Source organism: Camelus bactrianus, chromosome 21 (assembly GCF_048773025.1).
Source record: "Camelus bactrianus isolate YW-2024 breed Bactrian camel chromosome 21, ASM4877302v1, whole genome shotgun sequence".
Taxonomy (NCBI): Eukaryota; Metazoa; Chordata; class Mammalia; order Artiodactyla; family Camelidae; genus Camelus; species Camelus bactrianus.
Window position 1 is genome coordinate 18,080,132 of NC_133559.1, and position 26,002 is coordinate 18,106,133.

Here is a 26,002-nt window from a genome sequence, read left to right on the forward strand (position 1 = left end):
TTTGTTGGTTTGTTTGGGTTTGTTTGGGTTTTTTTGGCAGCAGCCATTGTGTGCTGTCTTTCAGACTTTGTCTACTCTCCTTCACCTGAGTGTCACCTGCCAGGTTACATCAGCCCTCGGAGACATCCAAGGACCTGGTTTTAGTTAGAGCTCCTGGTTCCACAGATACATCTCCTGTTTAATTTTGTGAAGACTTATGGGCAAGTATCACTGTCGCCCAGTGTGATTTAGTTCAGAGATTAGATCAAAGTCAGAAGAAAATACCATGAAACTCATGGGAGTTTTTCACTTCTGAGGATGCGAGTCTCCAAGACCTTGTGGGCTTCTTTTCATAGTACCAGCTCTTCCTTTCATCAAAGACCATAAAAAGTAGGACAAATTCTCTCATGTCCACAGGCATGTTGCTCTCCTTATGAAGTATTCCTTTTCGACAGATCAGAAGGGGCCCTATCAAGCCTGAATGGATATCTTTTTCCTGGAAGAGAGTAAGAGCATGGTTGAAAGTAGAGGAGGGTATAGCTCAGTGGTAGAGTGCCTGCTTCGCATGCATGAGTTCCTGGGTTCAATCCCCAGTACCTCCATTAAAAAATAACTAACTAAATAAATAAATGAACCTAATTACCTCTTTCTCTAAAAATAATTTAAAAAATTGAAACTTTGATTAAAAAAAAGCAAACTGTGCATATCCTTTCTTCCTCAGGGTTTTCTTTGCTCTTCTGATAACTGATTATATAGAAAAGGAGATCTCCTTAGAGGCTCTGAATTTGAAGATTATAAATGAATAGCTTATTAAGCCTGGATATTTATCATCTAATTCTGTGACATTCATGTAGTCTTCCTCTGATTAATCCTTTATCTCAACATGGTAGTAATAATGATGATGATGATGATACTAGAATAAACACTATTTATTGAGCATCTACTATGTTAAATATTTTGCCTATAGTATCTTATTTAATTCTGACAACAATCCTATATGGTAAAAATAAATTCATTTGTTGAACAAACATTACTAAGTGCCTAATATGTGCTGTATCTTGTTATCTCATTTTTAACTTTGGAAACTGAGGCTGAGAGAAGTCAAGTAACTTCCTTAGGGCCACACAGTAAGTAACAGGATAGGAATTAAATCTAAGTCTATGCTCTTTCTACCATGCCCAAAATGAGAGAGTCTGGACTTTGTAGTTCTTCTGCAGAAGAAAGTTAATACTTATTCAAGGAAATTACAAATAAACATCTTCCCCTGTAAAAGTAGTCACTCCAACTGGGGCCAGCCATTTAAGTAATCCTCACTCCTCCCCAGTGAGCAAATGCTACTCACTGACAAATGAAATCTACATGATTCAGATTATGATTGCTGTCGACTGTTGACAATGATCTTTATCCATTTTTCATGGAAAGCAAGGCAGATATTTAATAAGAAATCAGCTTGACCCTTCCATTTGGTGGACCCAGGTTATAAGGTTAGGGGCATGATAAAATCTTTCAATGGCTACACTTACTGGGTTCACTGCTGAGTAGTAGGCCCAAGCCCGACAGGCCGAGCCAGGATTTTCTGGCCCTGACCGCTCAGTGGCATGCCATACGTAGGTATAACTGCTGTTTGGCTGAATAGCGTTGTCTTCCTTAAACCATTCAGGAGAGTCATCTTCATAAGTCTTTCCCTCTGATGATTTTTCATAGGAAAGCCCATGGGCATGAAGAGAATATGGTCTGGAAGCTAAATTTTTAAAACGAACCTAGAGGAAAGAGTGATTTACAGATGTATTTAAGCTCAGCAAAACCCAGATCCCAAAATGTCAGCATTGTGGGCCAAGGTGGATGGCTATTAAATTGAACCGAAGATGTATTGAAGGCTTACAATTGCAAACTGACTTATGTATATTATTTCATCTAATTTTTACAACCATCCTGTGAGATAGGGCCCTACTAGTTTACCCCAGAAACACCAAAATGGGTTTGTTTTTAGGCTCAAAGCAGAAGTACTGACATTACCTACAAATTGAAATGAAATGATAGGTGCTACAGATTTGAAAAATGAATGAGGCTTGGTTCTTACAATACGCTTACAACCTACTGGTGCAGAGAGATATGCACTTGTGAATTTCTGTTAAAAATCTGGAGACAAAAGGCACTGTAAACGAGGTATGAATGGGGTTAGGTGGGAATGCCTGGGAAGAGCATTTTGGTTGAATGCTGAGGAGAGGTTGAGGGAATTAAACAAAGTTTCTTAGGAGAAAGAGTTGGCCCTTATAGAATGAATAGGAGCTCAGCAGAGGGAGAAATAAAATTATAAGATCACTTTTTTTTCTTGATGAGTGTCAAATTACTTAGCAAGCAGTCTTGAAAAGAAATGTAGCTGCTTGTTAATTTTGGAAAATAAATAAATCACCTATAGCTCTCTTGCCACATTCACCTCTAAAACCCTCTGGTGCTTATGGAAACCCCTCAGATGGTCTTAGCAAAAATCAAAAGATGACTTACTTGGATAACATCATCCACTTCAGCTCTAATGATAGGGCCAAGAATGCCAAGATGCTCTTCATACTCCCCGCGAGGATCAAGTTGGGTAAAAGTGCTATCAAGGTACTTTCGGAAAACTACTTTCTTGTATATGGTGTCCTTTGGAACGTCATCGTCTTCACTGAAATGGTAATGATAGCATTCACTTAAAAGAACAAATTAAAGACCCTTCAAAGAATTTAGGAAATTATCTCTTGTTTTGAACATTATATCTAGCATAGAGATAATATTTAGTCAATATTTGATGAACAAATGAATTATAAATGGCTAAAAACAAAAAGCCAGTAAATATTCTCTGATCCCTGCAAAGCTAGCCGAATGCTTTGTTACCGCCTACCCTATTCTTGAGTTCTAGCCACGCAGGTCTCCAGCTTCAGGGCTTCCTTCTTCCACGGGGCCTTGACCATGCTGTTCTGTCTGTCTACAATGCTCTCCCCTCTCCACCTCCTGCCTAGGTCACGCCTATTCATCTCTAGATCTCAGTTCAAATGCTGCTTCTCCAGAGTCAGATTCCCCAGTTCTCGTATCACCATGTGTCTGCCTTTCCTTCTTGGTCTTTACCATGGTTATTTTTCACACTTATTTATGTGAGCACTTGGTTCATATCTACCTGGCCAACTAGACATAAGTTCCATTAGGGCAGGCATCAGGTGTGTTTATTTTCTCTTTTATAGTATCAGCACTTAGCACAATGCCTAAGAGAGAATAAGCACTCATTAAAGAGTTATTTTAATGAGTGATTCTTTAAACCAATTTAAAACAAAAGTTTAAATCAAGATAAATCATTATCTACTGAATGCCTCAGTTGAGGGTATACACTTGGTTTTTGTTTCTAAGCTAGTTTATATCCTATTACTGGAATCTCATGGAATTTGAATTAAACTTCACCAAGATGCTCTATACTTTACAATGATCAGTAAACAATTTAAAAATGTTTTTGGTAAACAAGTTAATTGCAAAAGGATATTTCTATATCACAAATTTGGAATTGAAGCCAACTTCAATGAAATCATATTGATTCGCAAGGCTATGGGTACGTTCAGCTCTGCACTGGGGCAAAAAGAAGGTGTAGGAACATGTGTGGTGAGAAAAGAAGAGAGATGAGGGGAGCTAATTTAACTACAAAATATCATAGACTTCTTAACAGTGATTGCTCTTACATTGTCCAGATGTCACTTAAAGTAGAGAAGCTAATCTTGGAATTGACAAAGGAAATAGGATAGGCCAAGTTGCAATAGGGGAACTATACTTGCTTAAATTATACTTAGTATAACTCACCCAGAATTATCTCCTTGGACTGTTGTAGTTACATTTTTTTAGCAGTAGTGGAAAAATGAGAATATAAAAGGAGAGAATTGGCCAAACCTGTGTGCAAATTTTGAATAATCCCAGGACAGTTCTTCAGCAGCAATGTAATAATGTTTTCTGTTCCCATTGTTGCTGCGAAGGTACCATGCTGCAATGTTGTCAGGATTTCTGGAGGAGTTAATGTTGATCCTCAGATCAGTATGGTAAGGGTCATCATAGGCCACGTAATAATCTTCAACATAGTCTTCTTCACTGTTCTCTTCCTTCTGCCTTGGAATAATCTCAATGTAATCTCCATCATCTCTACTGAGCCCTACTACAACTGGTGGATTAAATTCCCTTGGTATAAAAGTGCTATTTAGTGTAGAATGTGGTGGAGAAGATGGCATCTGACCAAGATCTGGATAAGGGAAAATCTGATCAAATTCTAGTGGAGGCAGTGACTGACTAGATTCAGAAGTATAGGATGTCTGATCAAGGTCTAGAGGAGGTGATGTCTGCCTGAGATCAGGAGAAAGGGGTGTCTGACTGATGTCTGATAAGAGAGTTGCCTGGCTGAGGTCTGAGGAAAGGGGCAGCTGACCCAGGTCTGGGGAAAGGGTTGTCTGGATGAGGTCTGGAGAGAGAATCTCCTGGATGAGATCTGGAGAGAGAGTCTCCTGGCTGAGATCTGGAGAGGGAGTCTCCTGGATGAGGTCTGGAGAGAGAGTCCCCTGGATGAGGTCTGTGGAAAGGGTTGTCTGGCTGAGGTCTGAAGAGAGGGATGGTTGACTGAGTTCTGGAGAATTGACTGTCTGCCAGACTTCAAGTTTCAAGGAGGGGAGCATTTGATTAACATTAGTCGGGAAGGCCTCGTTTTTTAGGTCATAGTTGGGTACCTGGCTGGGCTCTGGAGGAAAAGATCTGTGACTGGGGACAGTAGAGGAGTGCGTTGGATCAGAGTCTTGAATAGGGAATGTTTCATAGCGTTCCTCTGGGGGCACTGTCTGATAAAGATCCAGAGGGGAGCTTGTGTGACCGGTGTCATTTGTGGGGTTCTGAATATGGTCAGGAAGTGAGGCTATCAGACTAAGATTCATAGAGGGGAATGTCTGATTGAGGTCTGTTGGAAGAGATGTTTCATTGGACTTATGGAGTAACAATGAATGACTGAGTCTCCTGTCTGAAAATGGGGTGTTGGACTGTCCACTTAGAGGGCGAAAACTCCTTGGAGATAGAGGAACATGGTGTGCAGATTTCTCTTCCTTTTTCTTTTTTCGTGTCCTAATTAAAAAAGGGCCTTTCTTCAATCTACTATTTCCTTCATCTTGTCTTTCTTGTAGAGGCTTATGTCTAGTTACAGAAAACTTTGGGTGATCACTCTGCTTTCCATGCTTCTTTGTAAAAGGGATGTTTTCTGCCTGAGTCCTTGAGGCATTCTGGGTGCTGTTTGGCAGCTTTTCAATGGCTGTGTCTTTATCAGCATCTTGGATTATTTCATAACTACCTTTCTCAGAAACCAAATGCCATTTCCCATTCAAAATCTTAGACGGATCCTTTTGTTGTAAGAGTAACAGATCACTGGGAAGGTTCTCCCAGGATCCCATTCTGGAGGAAGGAATGTTGTCCTGGCTTAAATGTCTTCCAGTTTTATGCGCTGGGAATTCCATCTGGGAGGACCTGTGCTTTGCTGCTTGGTCTCTTCCTGCCTTGAATCTTTTATGTTTAGCATATTCTTGACTTTTTAATCCTTTTGTACCAAATGGAAGCAGGCTTATCCCTGTGATATCTGACTGTAGAGGATCTTCCACAGGGTCTTCAGAATAAGGGCTGGAATGCTCTGCTGTGGGAGAGTTGAGAACTGAGGTCTTGTCTAAGCCAGCGTGTCCTAGGTGAGGACCAGCTGTTGTGCCTTCTGGGTGAGGAAGCGTTTTCTGAGGTTCTGCAAAGTTATTGACAATAAGCCTGCTGATGTTGCCTGGGGAAGAAGAATTTGAACCAACAGCTGTATTGGTACTTGGAGGAATGAATTCAGAGTTGTTCTCCAGAGCTAGGGCAGTAAGATTCAACTCTTCTTCTTCCTGATTCAGTGATGAATTTCTGAATGACCTAATTCCTAATGATGAAGCCAGTGTGTTCTGGTAATCAGCATCATCCTCTTCATCTTTGTTTTCTAAAATATCATGCATTTTCCTTGTAGTCATGTCTGTAGATGCTAAATATTCGTAAGTGATCTCATATGAATCCTCCTCATTCCGGATACACTTAACGTCCCTGAATCTCAGCCGTAGTTTTTTGCTTCTTCGATTGAAATTCATGGTAGTTAACATCCAAGTTCCTACAAAAAAGAGACAGAGAACGAGAGCTCTAAGTACAGAAAAAGATATAAAAATCCAGCAGTCCACTGTGGCAGGTAATTTCCAGTGAACTTTCATCAGGGATACTGTGGTCTGTGGACCACCAATGATCTGTGAACTGTTGGTTACTGCTCCACAGTGACATAAGGAAAGAGTAAAGTACGTAGGAAATTTTTTAGCGATTTGACATTTCTATGACATCTAAGCATGTGATCAGTGTACTCATCATTTAACAGAATATAGACCAAAAGTATTGGTCAGTGGAGATTAGAGAGAAAAAACTTTCAGCACAGACAGATTGAGAGTCACTATTTTGGAATATATTTAAGCAAGGATGTATCAAGAATGAAATGGACTTTGAATATCATAAACGTCTTGTGAGCTGCACATTTTGTCAGACAGCTGGAGCTAGGGGGAGGGTGATGATGTTTATCCAGACAAATAAGAGACACTTAGATATTTCTAAGTAATAAATAATTCAGGGCATTTTTGAGTCTCTTTGAAGTAGTATGATTTGCTGGCACACTGAAGATTTCCTGGGAAGTCTTCAATAGTTACCACATGTTAATTTTCTACTGAGTCCTAGGCACTTGGCATATATTACAATGAATGGTCAAAGCATCTCTGTAAGGTGTTGTTATTCTATTTTTCAGATGAATAAACTGAGGCTCAGTGAGGTTGAATAACTTGTCTAAGGTTACACAGATATCGAGGGGCAGAGCAGGATGTGAACGCAGGTCTGATGAACTCCAAAGCCCACATGTTTTCCATGACACTGGTGTCTCTGAGGCCAGTCTCTAAGGCACTATATCAGATGATCACTAACCCTAGGATGGGATGGCCATCTTAAAAAACTGAAAAAGGCATTCTGATAAAAGAAACGCTCTTCAGTGGCTGAAGACCCATTCTTTCTCCTCAAAGTCATGCCTTCTTTCTACTGTTGTGTCTTTACTTCTCACTTAGCCCAAAGAAGGATAAATGGAACCCACATTAAAGGACTACACCCCATTAAGTAATTAATTCCCCAAATAAAAATCATGAGAAGTATTGAGAGGAAAGCCTGCAAGGGATCAGAGAGAGAAACCCAGGAGCTGTGGCAGTCTGGAGAGCCGCACATGGCATAGACCAGAGAGTCCCCTCTCAGTGTCCAAGCTCTTACCAACATTATCCATTGGGACGGTCACAGATTCCCCACGCATGGGGAAAAGGGTCAAGGTGTCCTCATGCCTCTTTCCATAGATGAATGAGTGCCCGGTGAAGTGAATGGTCAAAATATCATTCTGGGTTCCCACACTGCAGAAGTGCCACTGGACAGTGTCATCAAAGCAGAATCCTAGTGTAGGTATGCTATCAGGCACATAGCCATTGATAGCTGAAAGAGTAACATCTGTTAAAACATCAGGCCTAGGCCAACGGAAGGCAATGTTGACAAGACAAATGTCCCAGTGTTAATTGGGTTGTATCAAAGCAGCTTTTCTGAGATAAGCTTTCCCAAATCTAACATGTGACTGGAAGATCAAACTCAGACTTTTCAAATGAGAGCTCATTCTCCTAAGTTAGCCAAGGGAGAAACATCAGGATAGAGATAAAGTCTTTCATTCATATTGATTTAATTATTCATTTGTTAAATGTATCTCAAATATTTTGTACTCCAGGTTCTGCTTTTAAAGATATTCTGAAGATCAACTTAGAATATTATCTAGAGTAATTTTACCTGGAGGAAAAGCGTAATATAAGAAATTCATCTTCTCAACTCAGGAGTTACTGAGTAAGACATAATGTCCCTAAAAATGAGGCCTATTTAACACATATGACAATTTTTATTGCTCCACCTTAGCATTTATATAATCTATCATTGGCATTCAAGTATCAAGTTTAGACATTTTCCTTCTCTTTCCAAGGGATACAGCGTTAGGCAGTCTCATTATTTATTTACACATTAAGCATGGTCATAAAATCACACATAACATTTCTGTGAGGCAGAGTCCACATCTGTCTGGTTTACTCCACTAGCCCTAGTCCTAGGATGATGCCTGGTACCAGTGAGGACTTAAATATTTATCGAATAACTGACGTAATGTGTTTTTAGTTCATACCTCCTTCAGGAAGCTTTTCTAAATGGTTGATAGCTGTGCTGTCTAGCATGGAAGCCACTAGTTCCAAGTGGCTATTGAGCACTTGAAATATGGGTAATCTGAATTGAGACATGCTATGAGTATAAAATACACACTGGACTTCAAAGACTTATTAAGAACTAAGACAAAACTCAATGATTTTTAATATTTATTATATTTTGAAATGATAATATTTATGATATATTGTATTAAATAAAACATTAAAATAAATTTCATCTCTTTTTAATTTTTAATATGTCTACTAGAACATTTAAAATTATATTTTTGGCTCACGTAATTTCTGACAGACAGCACTGGTCTAGAACTATGACATATTCACTGCCAAAATGAAATTAAGCCAAGAAAGCTGAGACTAACTCCCTGTTTGAAACCATTTTCTGCCAAGTCTGATAATCCCCACTTGTCAGTCATCTGAAGCTCTATGAACAGACTGTGGAGAAATCATCCTCATATCTGTGGTTACTTATCAGAGAAGGTGATCATGGTGACTCTCAACTCTGAGGAAGGCCCCCGACCATCGTGGAGAAGTTGGCTTCCTGCTGGCTCGGTGAAATCTCTCCCAGACTTCCCACAGCAGTGGCTTTGGGTACTGACTTTAAAACTGCAACAAATGCCTGGACTTTGGCTCAGGACATTCCTTCTTTTCTGAACTTCTTACCGCTCACATCACACCTCTTTGTGGACTGACTTTCCAAGGCTCTTGGCTCCCGAGTTGCGTTTTGCATTAGTTTGATTTGACAGTCTAGCTTTGGATTACTTACCTTGTTTCTGCCCTGGTCATAAAGAATATTCACGCTGCACCCAGTCTAAAATCCCCAGATACCTCTGACCAAGGCCTATATAGCCTCTTCCCTCACCAGCCCCCACCCTACCCCGTTCTTCCCTGCTCAGAGTAGGTGCATATGTGTGCATACACACATATTTGAAATAGGAGACCAAGAAGACATCTAAGGATAACAAACTTTTGACCTCTTGCTGTGAAAAAAGTTTGCTATAACATCACCCAGTAATTTCATCACCAAATCGTTACACTGAAAGTGAAGATAAGAAGTAAGTGGATTCTAATTCACATCTCTGCCTCTAGGCACAGTCACACTTCAACCACAGGAGTGAAAAACTGATGGGCAGAAACAGTCCTCCAACTTACTGCTCATGATGTTTGACTCATAAAACTTGGGGTCATCGCGGATCACCCCCTCGGGATTTTCACAAAATTTGTAGATGTTGTCCTCGATGTACCAGCTCTTGTTTTCATCAAACACAGCAAACACAGCCTGCTGCTCAATGTCTGCTGCCCTCTGGTGGGTAAAAGTGCTGTGGTCAGTGAGTAATGTCTTAGCCGATTACATACAACACTTGAGTTCCCAGAAACCAAAGGGGCACAGCCCTTGGGGCCAACGAAGCCAAAAAATTCAGGCATCTCTAAGTGCGTATCGTGTACGGAGCCCTTGTTAGAGCCAAAGGTAGCATATAAAAGCAAACAGGGCAGATCAGAAAATTCAGACTAAAATATCCTAACAGAAAAATTCCATTTCAACATGGCAACTGTTATCCTGCTTATCTCTATGAATGAAGACCTTTCAACCTGAATGCTTGGATGTGCTCCAAATAGTTGCAAAGGATAAAAAAGAAGAGTTCAGTAGGAAAGTTTTATACCTCTCCCTACCTGCTTCCTTTCCTAGCTCAATAAATGAGGGTCTTCCAAATGTATAGCTCTGATTTTTCTAGACATATATTTTGTATGCCTTCAGATGAGACTGTTTCGATTATAGCTAAGACTGATTGGGAATTCTAAGTTAATAATGTGAGACTTTTATTCTTCAATGGAGATAAAGTCAGAAGATCCATATCTTTGTTCACATTCTTCTGTATAATTTAGTCTCACTAGAGGTAGACCATTGTCCGAGTTCAACTTCACAAGAAGCTATGACCCTAAGTGTATCTCTCCTCCCCCTATTGCAGGTCTCCACAAATAACCTGTAATAATAAGGATTAGTCCAGAGCTTTACGCTTTTACCCAGTGGTATCTCATTGAGCCCCAGAACAATCCTATACATTTTTAGGAGGGGATAATATCCATTTGATGAAAGGAAGAAATTAAGAGAAGCTAAGTGATTTGCTCATCACATAGCCGGTACCAACAGATCTTCAATTTGAAAAAAACAAACAAAAATACAGTATCACACTGTAGACTTGCCTTATCCAGTGAAGTTGTAGGAAAATAGACAAGACAAAAAAGTAACCAAAGGAATAAACATTGTTACATTCCTGTTAAAAAGGACTACTTAATATTTTCTGTTCTCTAGAAGCAAAAGCCCCATTATTTAACAAGGAGAAACTAATCTTTTCCAGTCAGAAGAAATTCCTGGAATTTCTCAAAGGTTACTTCAAGGACAAAATACCTGTATGCCTCGCTTATCCAAGGATCTGCTCTTACAAATTAGAAGTAGCCCTATCAGCCCGGAGGCAATGTCCCGTGTGATGTCCACATTACTGTAGTATGGTCTTGTTAAGCACTGAGCATCGTTTTCTGTGGGTTCATCAGACTCTAGGATGTTCCACTTGTAAGTGTAGGTTTCCCCTGGTTGAACTGCTCTGATCATGGTGTTACTGCCTGAAAGAAAAATATAGTCAAATTATTTTCATTTTCAAAATTATTTCATGAAAATAAATAAATAAATAATGAATGAATTAATGAATTAATGAAAAATAATTGAGCTCTCGTTAGTATCAATTAATATTGGGAAAGGAATATTCTTTTTATATTAAGCTCCACTTGATAGAACTCTGGGTAGCATGTAGCTATTAGATGTTTCTCCACTAGAGGTCGCTATGGGACAAACAAAGGACACCATATTTTGTAATCAGTAGGGTAAACAAAATCCTTCTGAAGTTATTAGCAGTGTTTGGTTGTGACTTTGAGGATGCCCCTCCATGCATACTACCTGACTGTACAAGTTATCCTACTGGGCAAGGAGGATAACAGAAAATTCTGGCAGCCTCTCTGAGGTCAATAGTTTCATTCATTAGAAGTGAAAGGTCCAAACCTGAGGTGGAGGAAGAGTTGATTTCATCTTCATAAGGAGAGAAGGTCACTCCATGAGGATAAATGCTGTAGGTGCGGCTGGCCATATTTTTGAACACGATCTACAAAATTAACTCAAATTCATTATTTCATGATTTAAGGTCAATCATGAGAATAGAGGATGCTAGCTTTGTATATTCACTTGTTGGATGGTGTGTGGGTATGTGTGTTAGTGTGAAATGCAAATTAATTTTGTTTATCTGAGAGGCAACCTCTCCCCTCTCCTCATCACCTGACAGATGCATTTGAGATAGTTTCACTCACACAGTAAGGTGAGAAATGGAAAGAGATGTCTGATCTTAGAAGTGACATTTTCCTCATAGTGTAACACCCTCTCCAAGTTGGTCCTCATCCCTCTTCCCCTCCCCTTTCAGCTAGGACCACAGCTGCCTTTGATTCTGCTGCTTCTCTTCTCTAAACCATGATCCCCTTCTCCAGCCTGCCAGATGTTCCAGAACCTCTGTCCTTGAAGCCATCTTCTTGATGGGGCATGACAAAAAAATAGACAGATCCTGAATTTCCAATGAGCTATATTTACACTTGCTAAGAGTACCTAAAAGGGATCAGAAATGAGGAAAGGAAAAGAGAAACAGAGACATGCTGCTTTCTGTCCTTTTGTTATTCTTTAAGTGAGCAGAAATGGCCTTGTCTGCAGCCATTCTCTTAGTTCATTTCTATGAAGAGGTGAAGGGAGGAGTTTATTCACATAGGAGTCCTAGTTGGGCTCCTTAAGCTTCAAAAGAGACCCTTAATCTTATCTTCTACTTGTTTGCTTGCCAAAGCATTTGAATCATCCTTAATCTGAAGCTTATCTGCTTTCTAGTATCTTGCCAAAGATTGCGCCTTTCAATTCTCTGCTGTCTAGTTCTTGTCAAAAGATAATGTGATGACGTGATGCAACATTTAAGGAAAACTGAAGAAGGTTCAGTGCTCTTGATGTCAAAAGGTAAATCAAAATTTACCTCCATCAGAGATCAGTCATCAGAGAACTACATATCTAGACTACACTGATGATGATTTCTTTCATTCAATTGGGTTATGCTCTCAGCTATAGTAAGAAACATTATCTTAAAAAGCTTTACAAACTTTTAAATGTATTGTACCAGTCGTAGGGATTTTAATCAAGGATCCCACCTATTACATCACACAGCATCCTCTTTGTAAGGATCCATGGGAGAAATTCCTTTTCAGTCTTAGTGTCAGGGGAAATTGTGCTTCTTTTATGACGACTGTGAATTTTGCCCTGACTTATTTCCATTTTTTACCTTGGCTGCTAGAAAGCTTAGGACAAGATTTGCAGACAACATTATAGGAGCATATGGGATGTGTTTCATTATATTTATCCTTGACTTTATTTTCTTTGTCTCCATATTATCCTTCACCCCAGTTACATCAACTCTTTGTTTTATTCCTTTATGATTTGATAAACTGTCTCAGATTCTTTGTATTATGAGACAGGCTATAATAACTGCAAATACTAAATAAAGACGAAAAGCTGCATTTGAATTAAAAATTATGTGGACACATTAAAAAGTAAATAAATAACCAGTACTTTTAACCTGTTAGTCACTGTTTAATTTCTTCCATGGTTCTGTATTTCTGTTACTTACTTTAAGTGTGTCTCTGACCTGGGCTCTGATAACAGGGCCCAAGAGCCCATCTTCTTTGATATTGGGATTCTCGATGCGTTTGGTGAAGGACTCATCTTGGTACTGTTTGTAGACAACCTTCTTATAATGTTTTCCAATTTGGTTTGAGAAATTATCCAAATGCAGAGACCTATATTTTCTTAAAGTGAAATGGAATTTTTAAAATTAAATTATCTTCTCAAGTAGAGACCCCAAATAGGATGGGGAAACTCTTGTGCTTAGAAGTTCTGCTCTTGAAATAGCTAAAATGCTAAATTTTCTTTTTAAAAAACTTCATGTGGTTTGCAAAGTCCTGATATTTTCTCTCTGGCTGGAAAACTGGAAACCTCTGATCTGTCTCCTCCACCACTGATAAAATCATAATTATGGTTAGAAGTAGCTACTTAGATCTTCCTGTTACTCTGGTTGCTAGAGTAGACATTAACTATCTCTGGGGAAAGGTCTACCTGGATGAAAGGATAAGATACACTACAAATTTTTCTTAAGTCTTTCTGTTTTTTAAAAAAGTGCCTTTATTGTGGTATGGTTTCTGTATAGTAAACTATACATATTTCAGATGTACAATTTTGATATATGTATGCAGCAGTGAAACCACTACCACAATCAAGATATCTAACATCTCCATCACTCCCTAAGAGGTGCAACTTTCGAATTCCCAATTTATCCCTTCTCACCCTCTTTACCCCCTTGTAACCATAAGTTTGTTCTCTATGTCTGTGAGTCTGTTTCTGTTTTGTAGATAAGTTCATCTGTGTCCTTTTTTCTAGATTTCACATGTAAGCAGTATCATACGGCATTTTTCTTTCTCTTTCTGGCTTATTAGAATATTAAGTCTTTCTTATTGCTTAATTTATGGTATCTATTGGCTTCCCAGGTATTTCTCAATCTCTAAAAGCACTTTCGTATTCCAGGAAGCTTTTACTGTCTTTATTAGACATAGTTCTGTGCTGTTGCACTATCCTTTCTACTATCTGCCCAATTCTGATGCCAATTGTAAACCAACTGCCATCACCAATTTTCTGTAGCTACTGCACTAAATGACTTAGGGGCAGAAACATGAAGGCAACCACTTTCCCCTTTGGTCCTTTTTATTGCCTTCATTTACAAAAGCAGAAGCTCCATGATAGAGTTTATGCATTTTTTTATACAATGAAAAGCACTGACTATTGCTATAGAGTCCTGGATTCTTATCTCAACATTAACTTCACTAACCCTCCCTGCATTTTCTTAATATTCACTTGTGCTAATTTCATGTATATCATGCCAGAGCACCTTTATGCAAATATGACTTGCACATATAAATAATATTATCCTCTCACTCCTTTAGCAAAAGGCAGATATGTATATATTTTGTGCTACACCTTGACATTTTTTGGCATTTTTCCAGCTTTGTTGTGGTATAATCAACAAATTTATGTATTTGAGGTGTACAACATAATGATTTTTATATATATATATATGTGATTACCACAATCAAGCTAATTACCATTTCCATCACATTATCTGGTACTATTTTTTTTTAATTTTGTGGTGAAAATACTTAAGATCTGTTATCTTAACAAATTTCAAGTATACAATACAATGTTATTAACTATAGTAATATACCACACTGCGTATCAGGTATCCAGATCAATATCTCCCTATTCTTCTCACCTGCCAGCCCCTGGAAACCACCATTATGCTCTCTGCTTCAATGAGTTCAACTTGTTTAGATTCCACATATAAGTGAGCTCATGTGGTGTTTATCATTCTGTGTCTGGAATATTTCACTTAGCCTGATGCCCTGAAGGTTCATCCATGTTGTTGCCAATGGCAGGATTTCCTTCTTTTTTGAGGCTGAATAATATTCCATTGTATATATACATTCCTTAAATACCTAACTTGTTGAGAGTTTTTAATCTTGAAAGGATGTGGAATTTTGTCAAATGCCTTTTTTCTTTATTAAACTTCTTATTTTGTTCATGCATTGTTTTCCTGATTTCATATAGTTGTCTATCTACATTATCTTGTACCTCACTGAGCTTCTTTAAGATGATCATTTTAAATTCTTTGTCAGGCAGTTTGTAGATCTCTATTTCTTTTTCATTGGTTACTGGAGCTTTATTAGCTCCCTTTGGTGATGTCGTATTGTCTGATTCTTTGTGATTTATGTAGCCTTATGTTGGTGTCTATGCATTTGAAGGAGCAAATACCCTCTTCCTGTCTTTATGGACAGATTTTGGCAGGTAAAGACCTTCTTCTGACAGGTTTTCAGGTTGATAGAATTGCCTCTAGGATCACAGTTGCATGAGCTTGGAACCAGATCATAAGGGCTGCTGCTGAGCCTGCAGCAGCATCTGTGGTTGGCAGGCCTTTTGCCAGGGGCTCAGATGGGCACAGACCCTGGCTGATCCCTGGGAAGATGGAATTGCCTTCAAGACCTTGCTCAGTCCCAGAGCTGGCACTGGGATAACGGTACGCTCCAAGGTTCACAGTTGGATTTGCAAATGGTAAGCCTGTTAGAGGTGTGTAGATGGATGTCACTCCCATCTGAGCCTTTGGAGGGCTCCCCCTGGGTCACTGGCTGGGTCCCTTAGTTGGCAGGACTGCTTCTGAACTGCAGTTTGGAGGGCTGGAGCTAGATGACAGGGCCACTTCAAAATCTGTAGTAGGACCAAGGCTTGCAGGCCAGCCTCCAGGGGCATGAATGGGTGTGACTGTCAGCAGGCCCCTGAGCAGGCAGGACTACTCTTGGACCATGGCTGGGATGGGGCTGGATCTAGTTATGGGGCTGCTTTAAGGTCCATAGTCAGACTGAGGTTTGCAGGTCAGCCTCCAGGGTCATGGACAGGTGGGATTCATCTTGGATCCCTTGTCAAGTGGTGCTAGTGGCAGGACCAAGGTTAAGCGGGGCTGTAGCTGAGCCTATAAGAGGATGAGACTATTTCCAGGTTTGTAGCTGGGATCACAGTCAGTGTACCTTCCATTTGAGCATGCGTTTGCTTTTTCAAAACAGCCTTCCTTGGTTGCGGCTTTCACTGGGATTTTGCAAGTTCCCACTTTGATCTCAAAGCTTTCACAAAGGCACTTGTGTTTGTGATTGTGTAATTTGGCTGCCAAATTATTTTCGCTGTGAGGAGATACAAATGGGGGGCCTGCTATTCTATCATCTTGCTCCCTTGACTCTCTAACTTTAAAATATTTCTTGGAGAACTTTTTATGTTAGTACGTAGAGAGTGTTTGCATACTTTTAAAAACAGTTGCATAGTATTCCATTATATGGATGTACCATGATTTATGAAACTAATTTCCTATTGACAGATATTTTGGGTAGCTTCCAATCTTTTGCTACTACTAACAGTGCAGCAGTGAACATTCTATACATACATCACTTCACCTGTAAACTAGTATATTTATATAGTAAATTCCCAGAGTGAGATTGCTCAGTCGAAAGATATATATATATGCATTTGTAATTTTAACACATATTGCCAAATGATCTTCTAAAGTGGCTTTTCCAGTTTACTCTTTCACCAGCAATATATGATAGAGCTTGTTTCCCACAGCCTTGCCAATAGATTATGTCATCTGAACTTGTGAGTCTGACAGGTGAAAAACAGTATTTCAGAGAAACTTAATTTGTATATTTCTCTAACTGGGAGTAAACTTGAGTATTTTTTCAAGTGTTTAAGAGCTATTGGAATTTCCAAATTTCTTAATCTCACCGACACATTTTCTAATCTACAAAATACATAAGAGCTGTTTCTAACTTGTGGACTTAAAACAAAGCTATTAGAAAGGGTTTAACACAGTGCTTGGCAATAGCAAGCAATCAACAAATGGTAGCTGCTATTATTAGTATTATTATTGTTACTACTACTACTACTACTGTTATTATACTAAGCTCTCTTGGTGAGTTTGGAGTAATTCCAGACTGATTTGAAAAAGAAGACCTGGGAGATTCCTCAAAAAACTAAAAATAGACTTAGCATATAATCCGGCAATGCCACTCCTGGGCATATATCTGGAGGGAACTCTAATTCAAAAAGATACATGCACCCCAATGTTCATAGCCCTGCTATATACAATAGCCAAGACATGGAAGCAGCCTAAATGCCCATTGACAATTGGATAAAAAAGTTGTGGTATATTTATATGATGGAATATTACTCAGCCATAAAAAAGAATAAAATAATGCCATTTGCAGCAACATGGATGGACCTAGAGATCATCATTCTAAGTGAAGTAAGCCAGAAAGAGAAAGAAAAATACCATATAATATCACTCATATGTGGAATCTAAAAAAAAAGAAAAAAAAAAGGACACTAATGAACTCATCTACAAAACAGAAACAGACTCACAGACACAGTAAACAATCTTATGATTACTGGGGGAAAGGGGAGGAAGGGATAAATTTGCAAATGTTAGCCACTATATATAAAAACAGATTAAAAAAAACAAGTTTCTTCCATATAGTACAGGGAACTATATTCAATACCATGTAATAACCTATAATGAGTGACACAACATTGTAAAATGACTATAACTCAATTAAAAAAGTTAAAAATAAATAAATAAATAAATAAATTAGGAAAGAAAACCTATAATGAAAAAGAATATGAAAGCAAATATATGTATGTATGTGCATGACTGGGACATTGTGCTATACACCAGAAATTGACATATTGTAACTGTACTTCGTTAAAAAAAAAAAAAGGAAGACCCAAATGGAATCCAATAAATGTATTATCTTGAAAGCTGTCAATTCATGACATTTCCCCCCACGTATCTAGGACCCTATGGGACATGTCTTGAGCCTTTGCACATTGGTAAGAACCCCCAAAACTCACTTGTCCATGTTTGCTGGTATTATAGGTGCATAGTCCCAAATGACTTCCTCTGCAGCAATGAAGTATTCCCACCTCTTAATGTGCCGCCTCTGGTCTCGGGTTAGTTTCTTAGGATTCCTGGTTTTCTTTGCACAGTTTTTAATGTCTATGTAAGCCTGCATCCCAGCTGAGTTAGGACATAAAGACAACGAAAGAATTTGAGAGAAGAAATTAAGGCTCATCAAAATGCATACCTTTTAAATAAATTTGTGGAAGGTTTAAATAATAGCAGTGAAAGTAATGCATAGGCAACTGGAACATTTTGGTTTGGAGCTCTTTTAGTACAGTAGAGAAGGACAAGAATAAAAAGCAAAGGAAAGAGAGGGTAGGTCAGGGAAAAACTTGGGAAGATTTCCTTTGTTTCTTCCAGAGAAGGAAAATTTCTCATAATTCCAGATCCTTAATACCTTATGACTTAAGTCTTATCGATTTCTCATTTTCCCTGTCATCTATTCCTTTATTCATAAAATGAAGATATTGCTAGTATGTACTGTATAAAATTATTGTTAAAATTAAGATAGTACAAAAAGCACTTAACCTCAATAGTGTTAGTTTTGTTGTTACTGTTTTATTATTATCTGGAATTCTATCTCCCAGGGATATTGTGACAATTTCATTACTTCAAATATAGTTTTGACTATTCAGTGTGAATGGAAAATGAAATGACCCCATAAAGTGCCTCTTATGTGTCTTGCTTTTATACACATTATGTTGGTAACACAATGATTTCCTATAGTGATATTATTTACTTTTATTTTAGTCTGTTTACAGGAACCCTCCTCCCAACAGTCTTATAACAAAAATGTGTGATAGAATAATTAGTTAGTTTGTTTTTGTGATTCTATATAATAACCTATGCTGATTTTTTTCCCCCACCAGAACTCACCAATGTTCTTTAAAGCTCACTCCTCAGCTGGTTAGAGATTTTTTTTTTTCCTTGCAACATACATATCTTGGGTTCCTCTTTGTGCCAGGCTTTGTGCTTATCTTATTATAAAAGATAATCTTTTCATGTTAAAACTTTACACTTTCTGTATCTTGGTGCTTCTATAAATATGCAGATCTTTGACTTGTTCCAATACCTAGTTCTTTTGCTTTAGCTGCATATTAAATACCCCAAGAAAGAATATATGTATGTTTTTGTTTCCTTTCTCCTTTCAAGGAAGTAGAGACCTCTTTGGCTTTTGCTTCAGTTTAAAAAAAATCTGTCAATTTCTCTACTTCCTCCATTTCCCAACTAATGGATTAGAAGTCTAAAAGCAAAGTATCTAAATTCTGTTCTCAGGGACCAAGGCATGTACGTTTGGAGTGTGGGTGGATTGAAAGGGCAAAGGAGAATGAGGGAGTTTGTGCCTAGGAAGAAAGGATCCTACATTCATAAGCAAGACTGTTGGAAGAATTTCTTGCCTTGAAAATGTTTTGGGATGAGAGAAGATATGATCCACTTTCCTTGTGGGCTCGCAGTCATGTTCGCAGTAGTGGATGTAGCACTGACGAGAGTGATGGCTGAGATCTTATGATGGTTCTGCTCCAGGACCTGGCCATTGAAATGAATGGAGAACAGTTCTGGTCCAGAGCTCATTCCAATCAGATGCCAACTGATGTGATCATAGGCACAAACTGTTATATCTGAAGGAGAGGGAGAGATGGTGGCCAAAACAGGCAATTAGCAGTCTGTGATTAAAAAAAAAATCACTCACCAGATACATATTGAGTGCCTGCTATACATCAAGTATTGTGCAAGGTTCTGAGGGTATAGACACTCCAATTGTGGTTCCTGCCCTAAAAAAGCAGACATCTGAGAGGAGGGCAAACAAGCAGCCAGAACTCATTGCAATATGTGGTACTACAGAGCCCAGAGACAGGGAGTGTTAGCTCAGAAATGCAGGGATTGCTAAGGAATTAGGCCCAAGAGAGAAGCAAGTAGTGACCCACCATCCTGGTTTACCCAGGACTGAGGGCTTTCCCAGGATGCAGGACTCTGTGTTAGAACTGAGGAAGTCCTGGGCAAGCTGAGAAGTTGGCCACTCTAAAACCAATCTGGGCTCAGCTGGAGGGAGTTACCAGAGCCTCTAATAGGACTGAGTTTAAGGGTCTAATCCTGTAATTATAAAGGGCCTGATCCTAAGAGGAAGAAGATGTGAAGATGCTTTAAGGATTTTATATTGCCTCTTTACCTACTTGTTGATTGTTTTAATGACAAGGCAACGAGCTACTCTGTGGGTTATAGGATCTCCTTAAAATGTAGTGGACAAATCCTCATTATGCTGGGCCGCTGGGAACATTTCATGGAGGGAGTAATGAGAACTGAGTACAAAAGCTGTTTTGCTCCTTCTTTGCTCCCACAGCAACTGAGAAAATGCTAATTTGCTCTGTGGGAGATTCCAACCCTGGCTTCTATCCTTGGCTTGGGTTTTAAATTTCAGATCTATAATAATTAGATACTAGACCCTGAAGCTGTGAATCATTCCCTTACCCAAAGAGGGGCAAAGAGCGTGCCTTTTTTAGACTGTTGTAACAAGGCAGATTCCTGTTCTCACAGGTAAGAACAGGAGGCTAGAAGGTAGAAGGCTTAGGTGGAAGCATTTATCTACCCCAAATCAATGCTTATATTGGGCTCAGCATTTAATATATCTATATTAGCATTTATCATATTTATTCAATTTACACTGCTCCATAGGCAGTTTTACAGGCATTGATTAGCTTTTCTTAGTTTCTACTAATGACATTTTCTTACCTTGCCCTTATTAACCCCAACTACTCTGTCTTTTCCAACTATAAATTTATGAACTCTATATCCTGAGTTATTAATTTTTTGCTTTTGTGTGTATTTTTTGGCTTCTCTCTATATTTACATAGATGATTCACTCTGCCAGGATACAGATACAATCTCTCTTTTGACCACTCCCCTCTAAGGCCCATAGTACTAGACATGCTATTTTATCTAAAAAAAAAAAAAAAAAAAAAAAAATCTTAAACACCCTCTGCACCAGGATAGATGGTTAATCCATTTTTGTAAGTAAGCACATTGACCACACTAAGGTAGAAAAGTGAGCAAGGTGTGAGCCCAGATGTCCTAAGGGAGATGTCAGTTAACTGAGCTTTAAAACTCTGAATTACAACCCAGAGTCATCTGGGTTGTATTTATAATAACCTAGGTGGAGAGATGGAATCAAATGAAATAGAAGAATGCAATTTAAAAGCAGTGTCTAGACCTCAACTTTTTTTTTCTTTCCCATAAGCTTTATTGAGGTATAAATTATACACAATAAGATGCATCTATTCTTAGTGTAAAGCTCAATGAGTTGTGACAAATGTCTATGCCCGTATTACCATCATCACAATCAAGATTTAGGATATTTGCATCACCCCAAATAGTTCCCTCATGACCCTCTGCAGCAACACTATCCCACTCTTAGTCCCAGACAACCATTTAGACCTCAACTCTTGAAGTGTTATTTTTAGTAAAAGAAGCCATTGTGATTTTCAAATATAGAGTATGGCCTCTGAGAAACTTAGTGTTTTGAAGCATAGTTTACTTAATAAAGTTATATTTTCATTTTTTCCAATTTTTTCCCCGTACAAGAGCTTTGGTTCTAGGTCATTTCTATCAGAGAGAAGTAGAAGAGGTAGAAGTGGGAGCCAATTGTTTTTTCTTTTAACAATTGTTATAGTTTTGCTTGTTCACAAGAGTCTACATGCAAATGAAAAGAGAAAAGCATCCTATATGCAGTTGAATGTTGCTCAGCCATCACCTTTTGAAATGCTAATAGTATTTTTGTATGTTGCATATTTCTTCTAATCTATTCATCTTCACTGTAAGTGTCTTCATTGCATTCTTCCTGCTTGACCCTTCCTGCAGGGATTGACCTGGGAGTTTGTCTATAGGGCTTCTTCTGTGGAAGAAGGTGTAGTCACCATGCAGCAGGGACTACACAACTCACTGAAAGAGACTAAGATTATATCCTGGAGGTCCCGGAGAGGCAGCCCAAGGTGAACCCTGCTCAGAGCACTACATCTAATAAGACTGCACACTTCTTCTCTTAGGTAGCTTCTAATTTGTCTGTTATACTTCCTAGTTTTTTTTTTTTTTTTTTAAGATGAAAAAATCTTGAGAACCACTGAACTGGATAATAGTACCTTTCAGAGTAGGAGTTAAAAAATAGTGAGTATGGTCAACATCCCTAGTGCCTTGAGGAAAACAACAGGACCAACGGTACTAATGCTTCAACTGTTGGATAGTGTGCACAGCCCACATGTTACCTGGTATTGTCCCATTCACGTAGCCATTGACTGTGTACATTAGGGATGATGACTGGTTCCAGCTTTTACTTTCATCAAACACAGCAAACATCAGTACCTGTTGCTTGTCAAACATCTTCTGAATCCCATCCTCAGTTAGGGTGCCTGTGAAAAGAGACATACTTTTAATAGTATCCCGGGTAGAAGGCTCTCATTAGCTATTCCTAGATAGCAGAGTTTGTGATAAGCAGCCAAGCAAAATGATAAGAACTATAAGATGTTCTTGTTTTTTTTAAATAGCATCTATCAAGAAATGGTGATTGGAGGCTTATTCAAATCCTGGTGCCACATTGTTTTCTCTGGCACCTCGTAGTCTTGAGGAATGGGGCTTTAAAGGTTAATTTGATCTGCAACAGAGAGAAAACATTTGGTGACTGTCAAGTCTTTAGTAAGACTATCCATTTCCTCCAGTGTCAATAAGTCAATACATAAGGATTGTATCTCATTTGGTAAAAGCATCACACTCCAAATTTAATACAGTCATCTTGCTAGTCCATGTACCGGGACACTAGACACTAGACACTAGAATTGGTTGAGAGGGTCAAGATTAATCCATTCTCATATGTGTGAAAAATGCAGCTGATAGTAAAATGAAAGAGGAGCTTTTTATAAGTTCTAAGTTTTTTTCAGTGCCATCACAGTATCTTCTATATACCAGGCAATGCAAACATGTAAGTGAGTAGTGAATAAATGAATTAGGAATGTACGTAGATATAGAATGTGTATATGTATAGACAGATGGTGAATCCATCACATTATTTCCACAGTGCAGTTCACTGAGGTTGTTTGTTTTAATGAAAGATGGGCTGAATTCTTTTGGGGTAAAATGAAAATCCAAGCTTGCTCTTAAGAAGCCCAGCCAATGAAATTTCTTATAAAGTCAACTGAGTGTGTTTAAAACCTACCACTCAATGTGTTCAGCTTATTTACAAGAAAGGAACCTGGAGTTTTTTGTGTTTACAGACCAAATTACCAACCCAAACCTCAGACACATTAGTCAAAGTTCTCTCCAAGGACTCTCAGCAGTGTATAGGCTACTGTATACTTTTAGAAAGATGTGGCCTTGAGGTAAATGTTACGGATCATACAGGCATGGTATCAGAACCAGGACCAAGATGAAGGAGGGGCTGAAGAAACAGAGAAAGATTCCAAGCCCTCAGGTATCAATGTCAGTGATCTGGTTTCTGCAACCGTCTCTCTCTGCTTGCTTTACAAAAATATACCAAGACACTCCAGACCCTCATTCCATTATAGTTCTCCTCACTAGTCCAACATCTTTCTTGCTGTTGATTTTTTTTTATTTACCTTTCTTACAAATAAGCAGAGGTCCAATCAGCCCAGAGTTGAAGTCCTGTATCAGATTTTCATAGGAGTAGTAGATATGTGTGAGGCATGGAGGGTCATCGTGTGTGGGCCCACTGTCCTCACTGATACTCCACTCGTAGGTGTACTCTTGGCCCGGAGCCACCGCATCATCCATCCTTTCCACAGGGAATGTGTGGTCAGGGTAAGAAGCACCTGGAGAAGCAACAGCCATGAAAACATCTGGATAGTTCTGAGACTACTTTTTCAGCACTCTCAAGTCTGGGGGAATATAGGATCTCTGTTAAAGCTATATATGCCTTTCTATAGCAAACCTTCATTATTTGGAGAGACTCACGTCTGTCCACTTCTGTATCTATGTAATTATAAAATCTTTGTGTCTATAGTGATCTAAAGTGAGTAAGAAATGTTACTAGTACATTATTTAAAGTTTAGCAAGTTAGTTTTCCAGTCAATCTAAATAATTATTATTTAAATAAAATTGGAAAAGTGAGTCACCTTAGATCAGTAAATCATCTCAGAATGAGAGACTGGGCTATATTTTCTCTATGGCAATTGACAAGACATCTTAATGTCTAATCGCCTGTTAGTGTGGGATGTAAGTACACTCAGGTCTGTTTATGTATTGTTTTGCTCTATATTTCGTATCTTCTTTCCAACTGCTACCACCCTTAGCTCTGTTTCATCAGTTTATCACATCCCCACCATCTGATCATCCCAACTCTTGCCCCCTAGTCTTAGGGTCTAGTTGTCCTTGTGAGTATGAAATGCATCTACCCTCTGAAGTTTGCATGTCTTACTTCAGTCCTTTGTGTGCCCAAAGGCCCACCAGTAACACTTTCATGTGTATTCAACTTTCCCTACTGGTGGGAGGGGAGAGGATGTAGAAATTGGTCTTCCTTATTGAAGAAAGGGAACTGTGATGCTGAAGATTAAAAGAAGTGCAGAAGGTTGGGTGGGGCTTTCAACAACAGAAGGAAGATGTGGCTAGAGATGGAGCAAGTGCGGTCAGAAAGGGCAGAGATTGGTATCATGTGTAGCAAGTGGGAAGGGCAGTTTCTTCTGTCAGAGGCATTCCTCATTTAATTAGGTGGAAGTGTCACATCATCAGCTGGTGCCTGAACTTCTCTTTGGGATATAGTTCTCTTTGTTTAGTATACTGGCTTGAGAAATTCCTTGAGGTGAAAGCTGAGATGACTAGAGAAACAAGGCGTATGCATCCATCAGCAAGGGAGCATTCAGGCACTGCAGCAACATGCATTACTGCATCCATTACCACATGAGGTTCTGAGCCTGGAAGCCATAAGGGAGAAGAGTTGAGTAGTTTTTATCTAGATTTATTGACATGCTCTCCATAGGACAGAGCATCATCTTCTGTGTATGGAAGATAATACAACCAAACTTGAAATAATATTATAGAAATAAGATTTTATTTGCCTTGCTGATGGGAAACAAAGATGGACTTTAATACCCTCAGAAGCTGCCAATTTATTGTTGATGGCAGCATAGGGGAAAAAATGACTAGTTATGGATGGACCATAAATTCTTTATTGAAGGCAGGAGACTGAACCAGGTTACTGTTAGCACGACACAAATCCAACTGTGTCAACTCATTCCATAAAACTTTCAAGAGTTTTGTCTTACCTACAGGATAAAGTCCAGGTTTGTTACCGTGGCAGCTGAAGTCACTCATGAGTTCGCCCAGTCTACCTCTCCAGCGTCATTTCCCTTTGGACCTCTATGCCATGTGCAGTTTGTTCTCCACAGCAATCTATTATCTCTAAAATACATTCCAAGTTTGCACTCCTCTCTGTATCTCTACAGTCATCACTTTAGGACAAGTCTAGACTCCAGAATTATCCTATTAACTGGTCATTGGGACTCTGGCACAAAAATACTCTCCCAATCTATTTCCCAGTCTGTGGACAGGATGATCCCTTAAAACCCCAGATCTTACTTTTTCATGTTTCTGCTTAACATCCTGACAACAGCTTCTTATTTCACAAAATCCTTAACATGGCCATAAGTCCATTTATAATCTACCCTTGCTTATCTCTCCGTTCTCATCATGTGTGACTTTTTTCCCCTTGCGTCCTATGGGTCAGTCACTTGGACCATCTTGTAATTTCCCAGACATGCCAAGTGCCATCTGAGCTCAGGGTCTTTGCAGATATTATTCCCTTTGCCTACAGTGTTCTTCCTCCCTTTCTTCCTTTGGATAAATGTGTGCTCATCCTTCAGATGTCAACTTCAGTGTAAGCTTACTTCTTCCCTGATCTCTGATTATGCTGTATATATTTTTTCTTTTACAGTACTCATCATCACAATTTATAATTAAATATGTGTGAGCTTATATGATTAATTTCATTTTTTCCTACTAGATAATAATTATTTGCACCATGCCATTTCTGTCACTGGAATGTGAGCAATGCAAAGACAGGTGTTGGATTGTATTTGTCTTATTATCTCTGGT

The 26,002-nt window shown here is 38.9% G+C and overlaps 1 protein-coding gene and 1 non-coding gene across 2 annotated transcripts in view; one reads left to right on the top strand and one right to left on the bottom strand.

The window, feature by feature from the left end:
- Positions 1–26,002, bottom strand: part of F5 (coagulation factor V) — a 63,383-nt gene that overhangs the window by 17,124 nt on the left and 20,257 nt on the right. Inside the window, exons 4-16 of the mRNA XM_010953837.3 lie at positions 23,512–23,724; positions 22,168–22,311; positions 19,312–19,533; positions 17,866–18,031; positions 12,998–13,175; positions 11,350–11,449; positions 10,705–10,916; positions 9,450–9,600; positions 7,327–7,539; positions 3,889–6,148; positions 2,485–2,644; positions 1,503–1,739; positions 265–475 (exon numbers count right to left, since the gene is read on the bottom strand). Of these exons, the coding sequence (XP_010952139.3) occupies positions 265–475; positions 1,503–1,739; positions 2,485–2,644; positions 3,889–6,148; positions 7,327–7,539; positions 9,450–9,600; positions 10,705–10,916; positions 11,350–11,449; positions 12,998–13,175; positions 17,866–18,031; positions 19,312–19,533; positions 22,168–22,311; positions 23,512–23,724 (4,467 nt within the window). The remainder of the gene's footprint in view (positions 1–264; positions 476–1,502; positions 1,740–2,484; positions 2,645–3,888; positions 6,149–7,326; positions 7,540–9,449; positions 9,601–10,704; positions 10,917–11,349; positions 11,450–12,997; positions 13,176–17,865; positions 18,032–19,311; positions 19,534–22,167; positions 22,312–23,511; positions 23,725–26,002) is intronic.
- On the top strand, positions 509–581 carry TRNAA-CGC (transfer RNA alanine (anticodon CGC)). Its single transcript has one exon. It is a non-coding gene; the product is annotated as a tRNA-Ala (tRNA).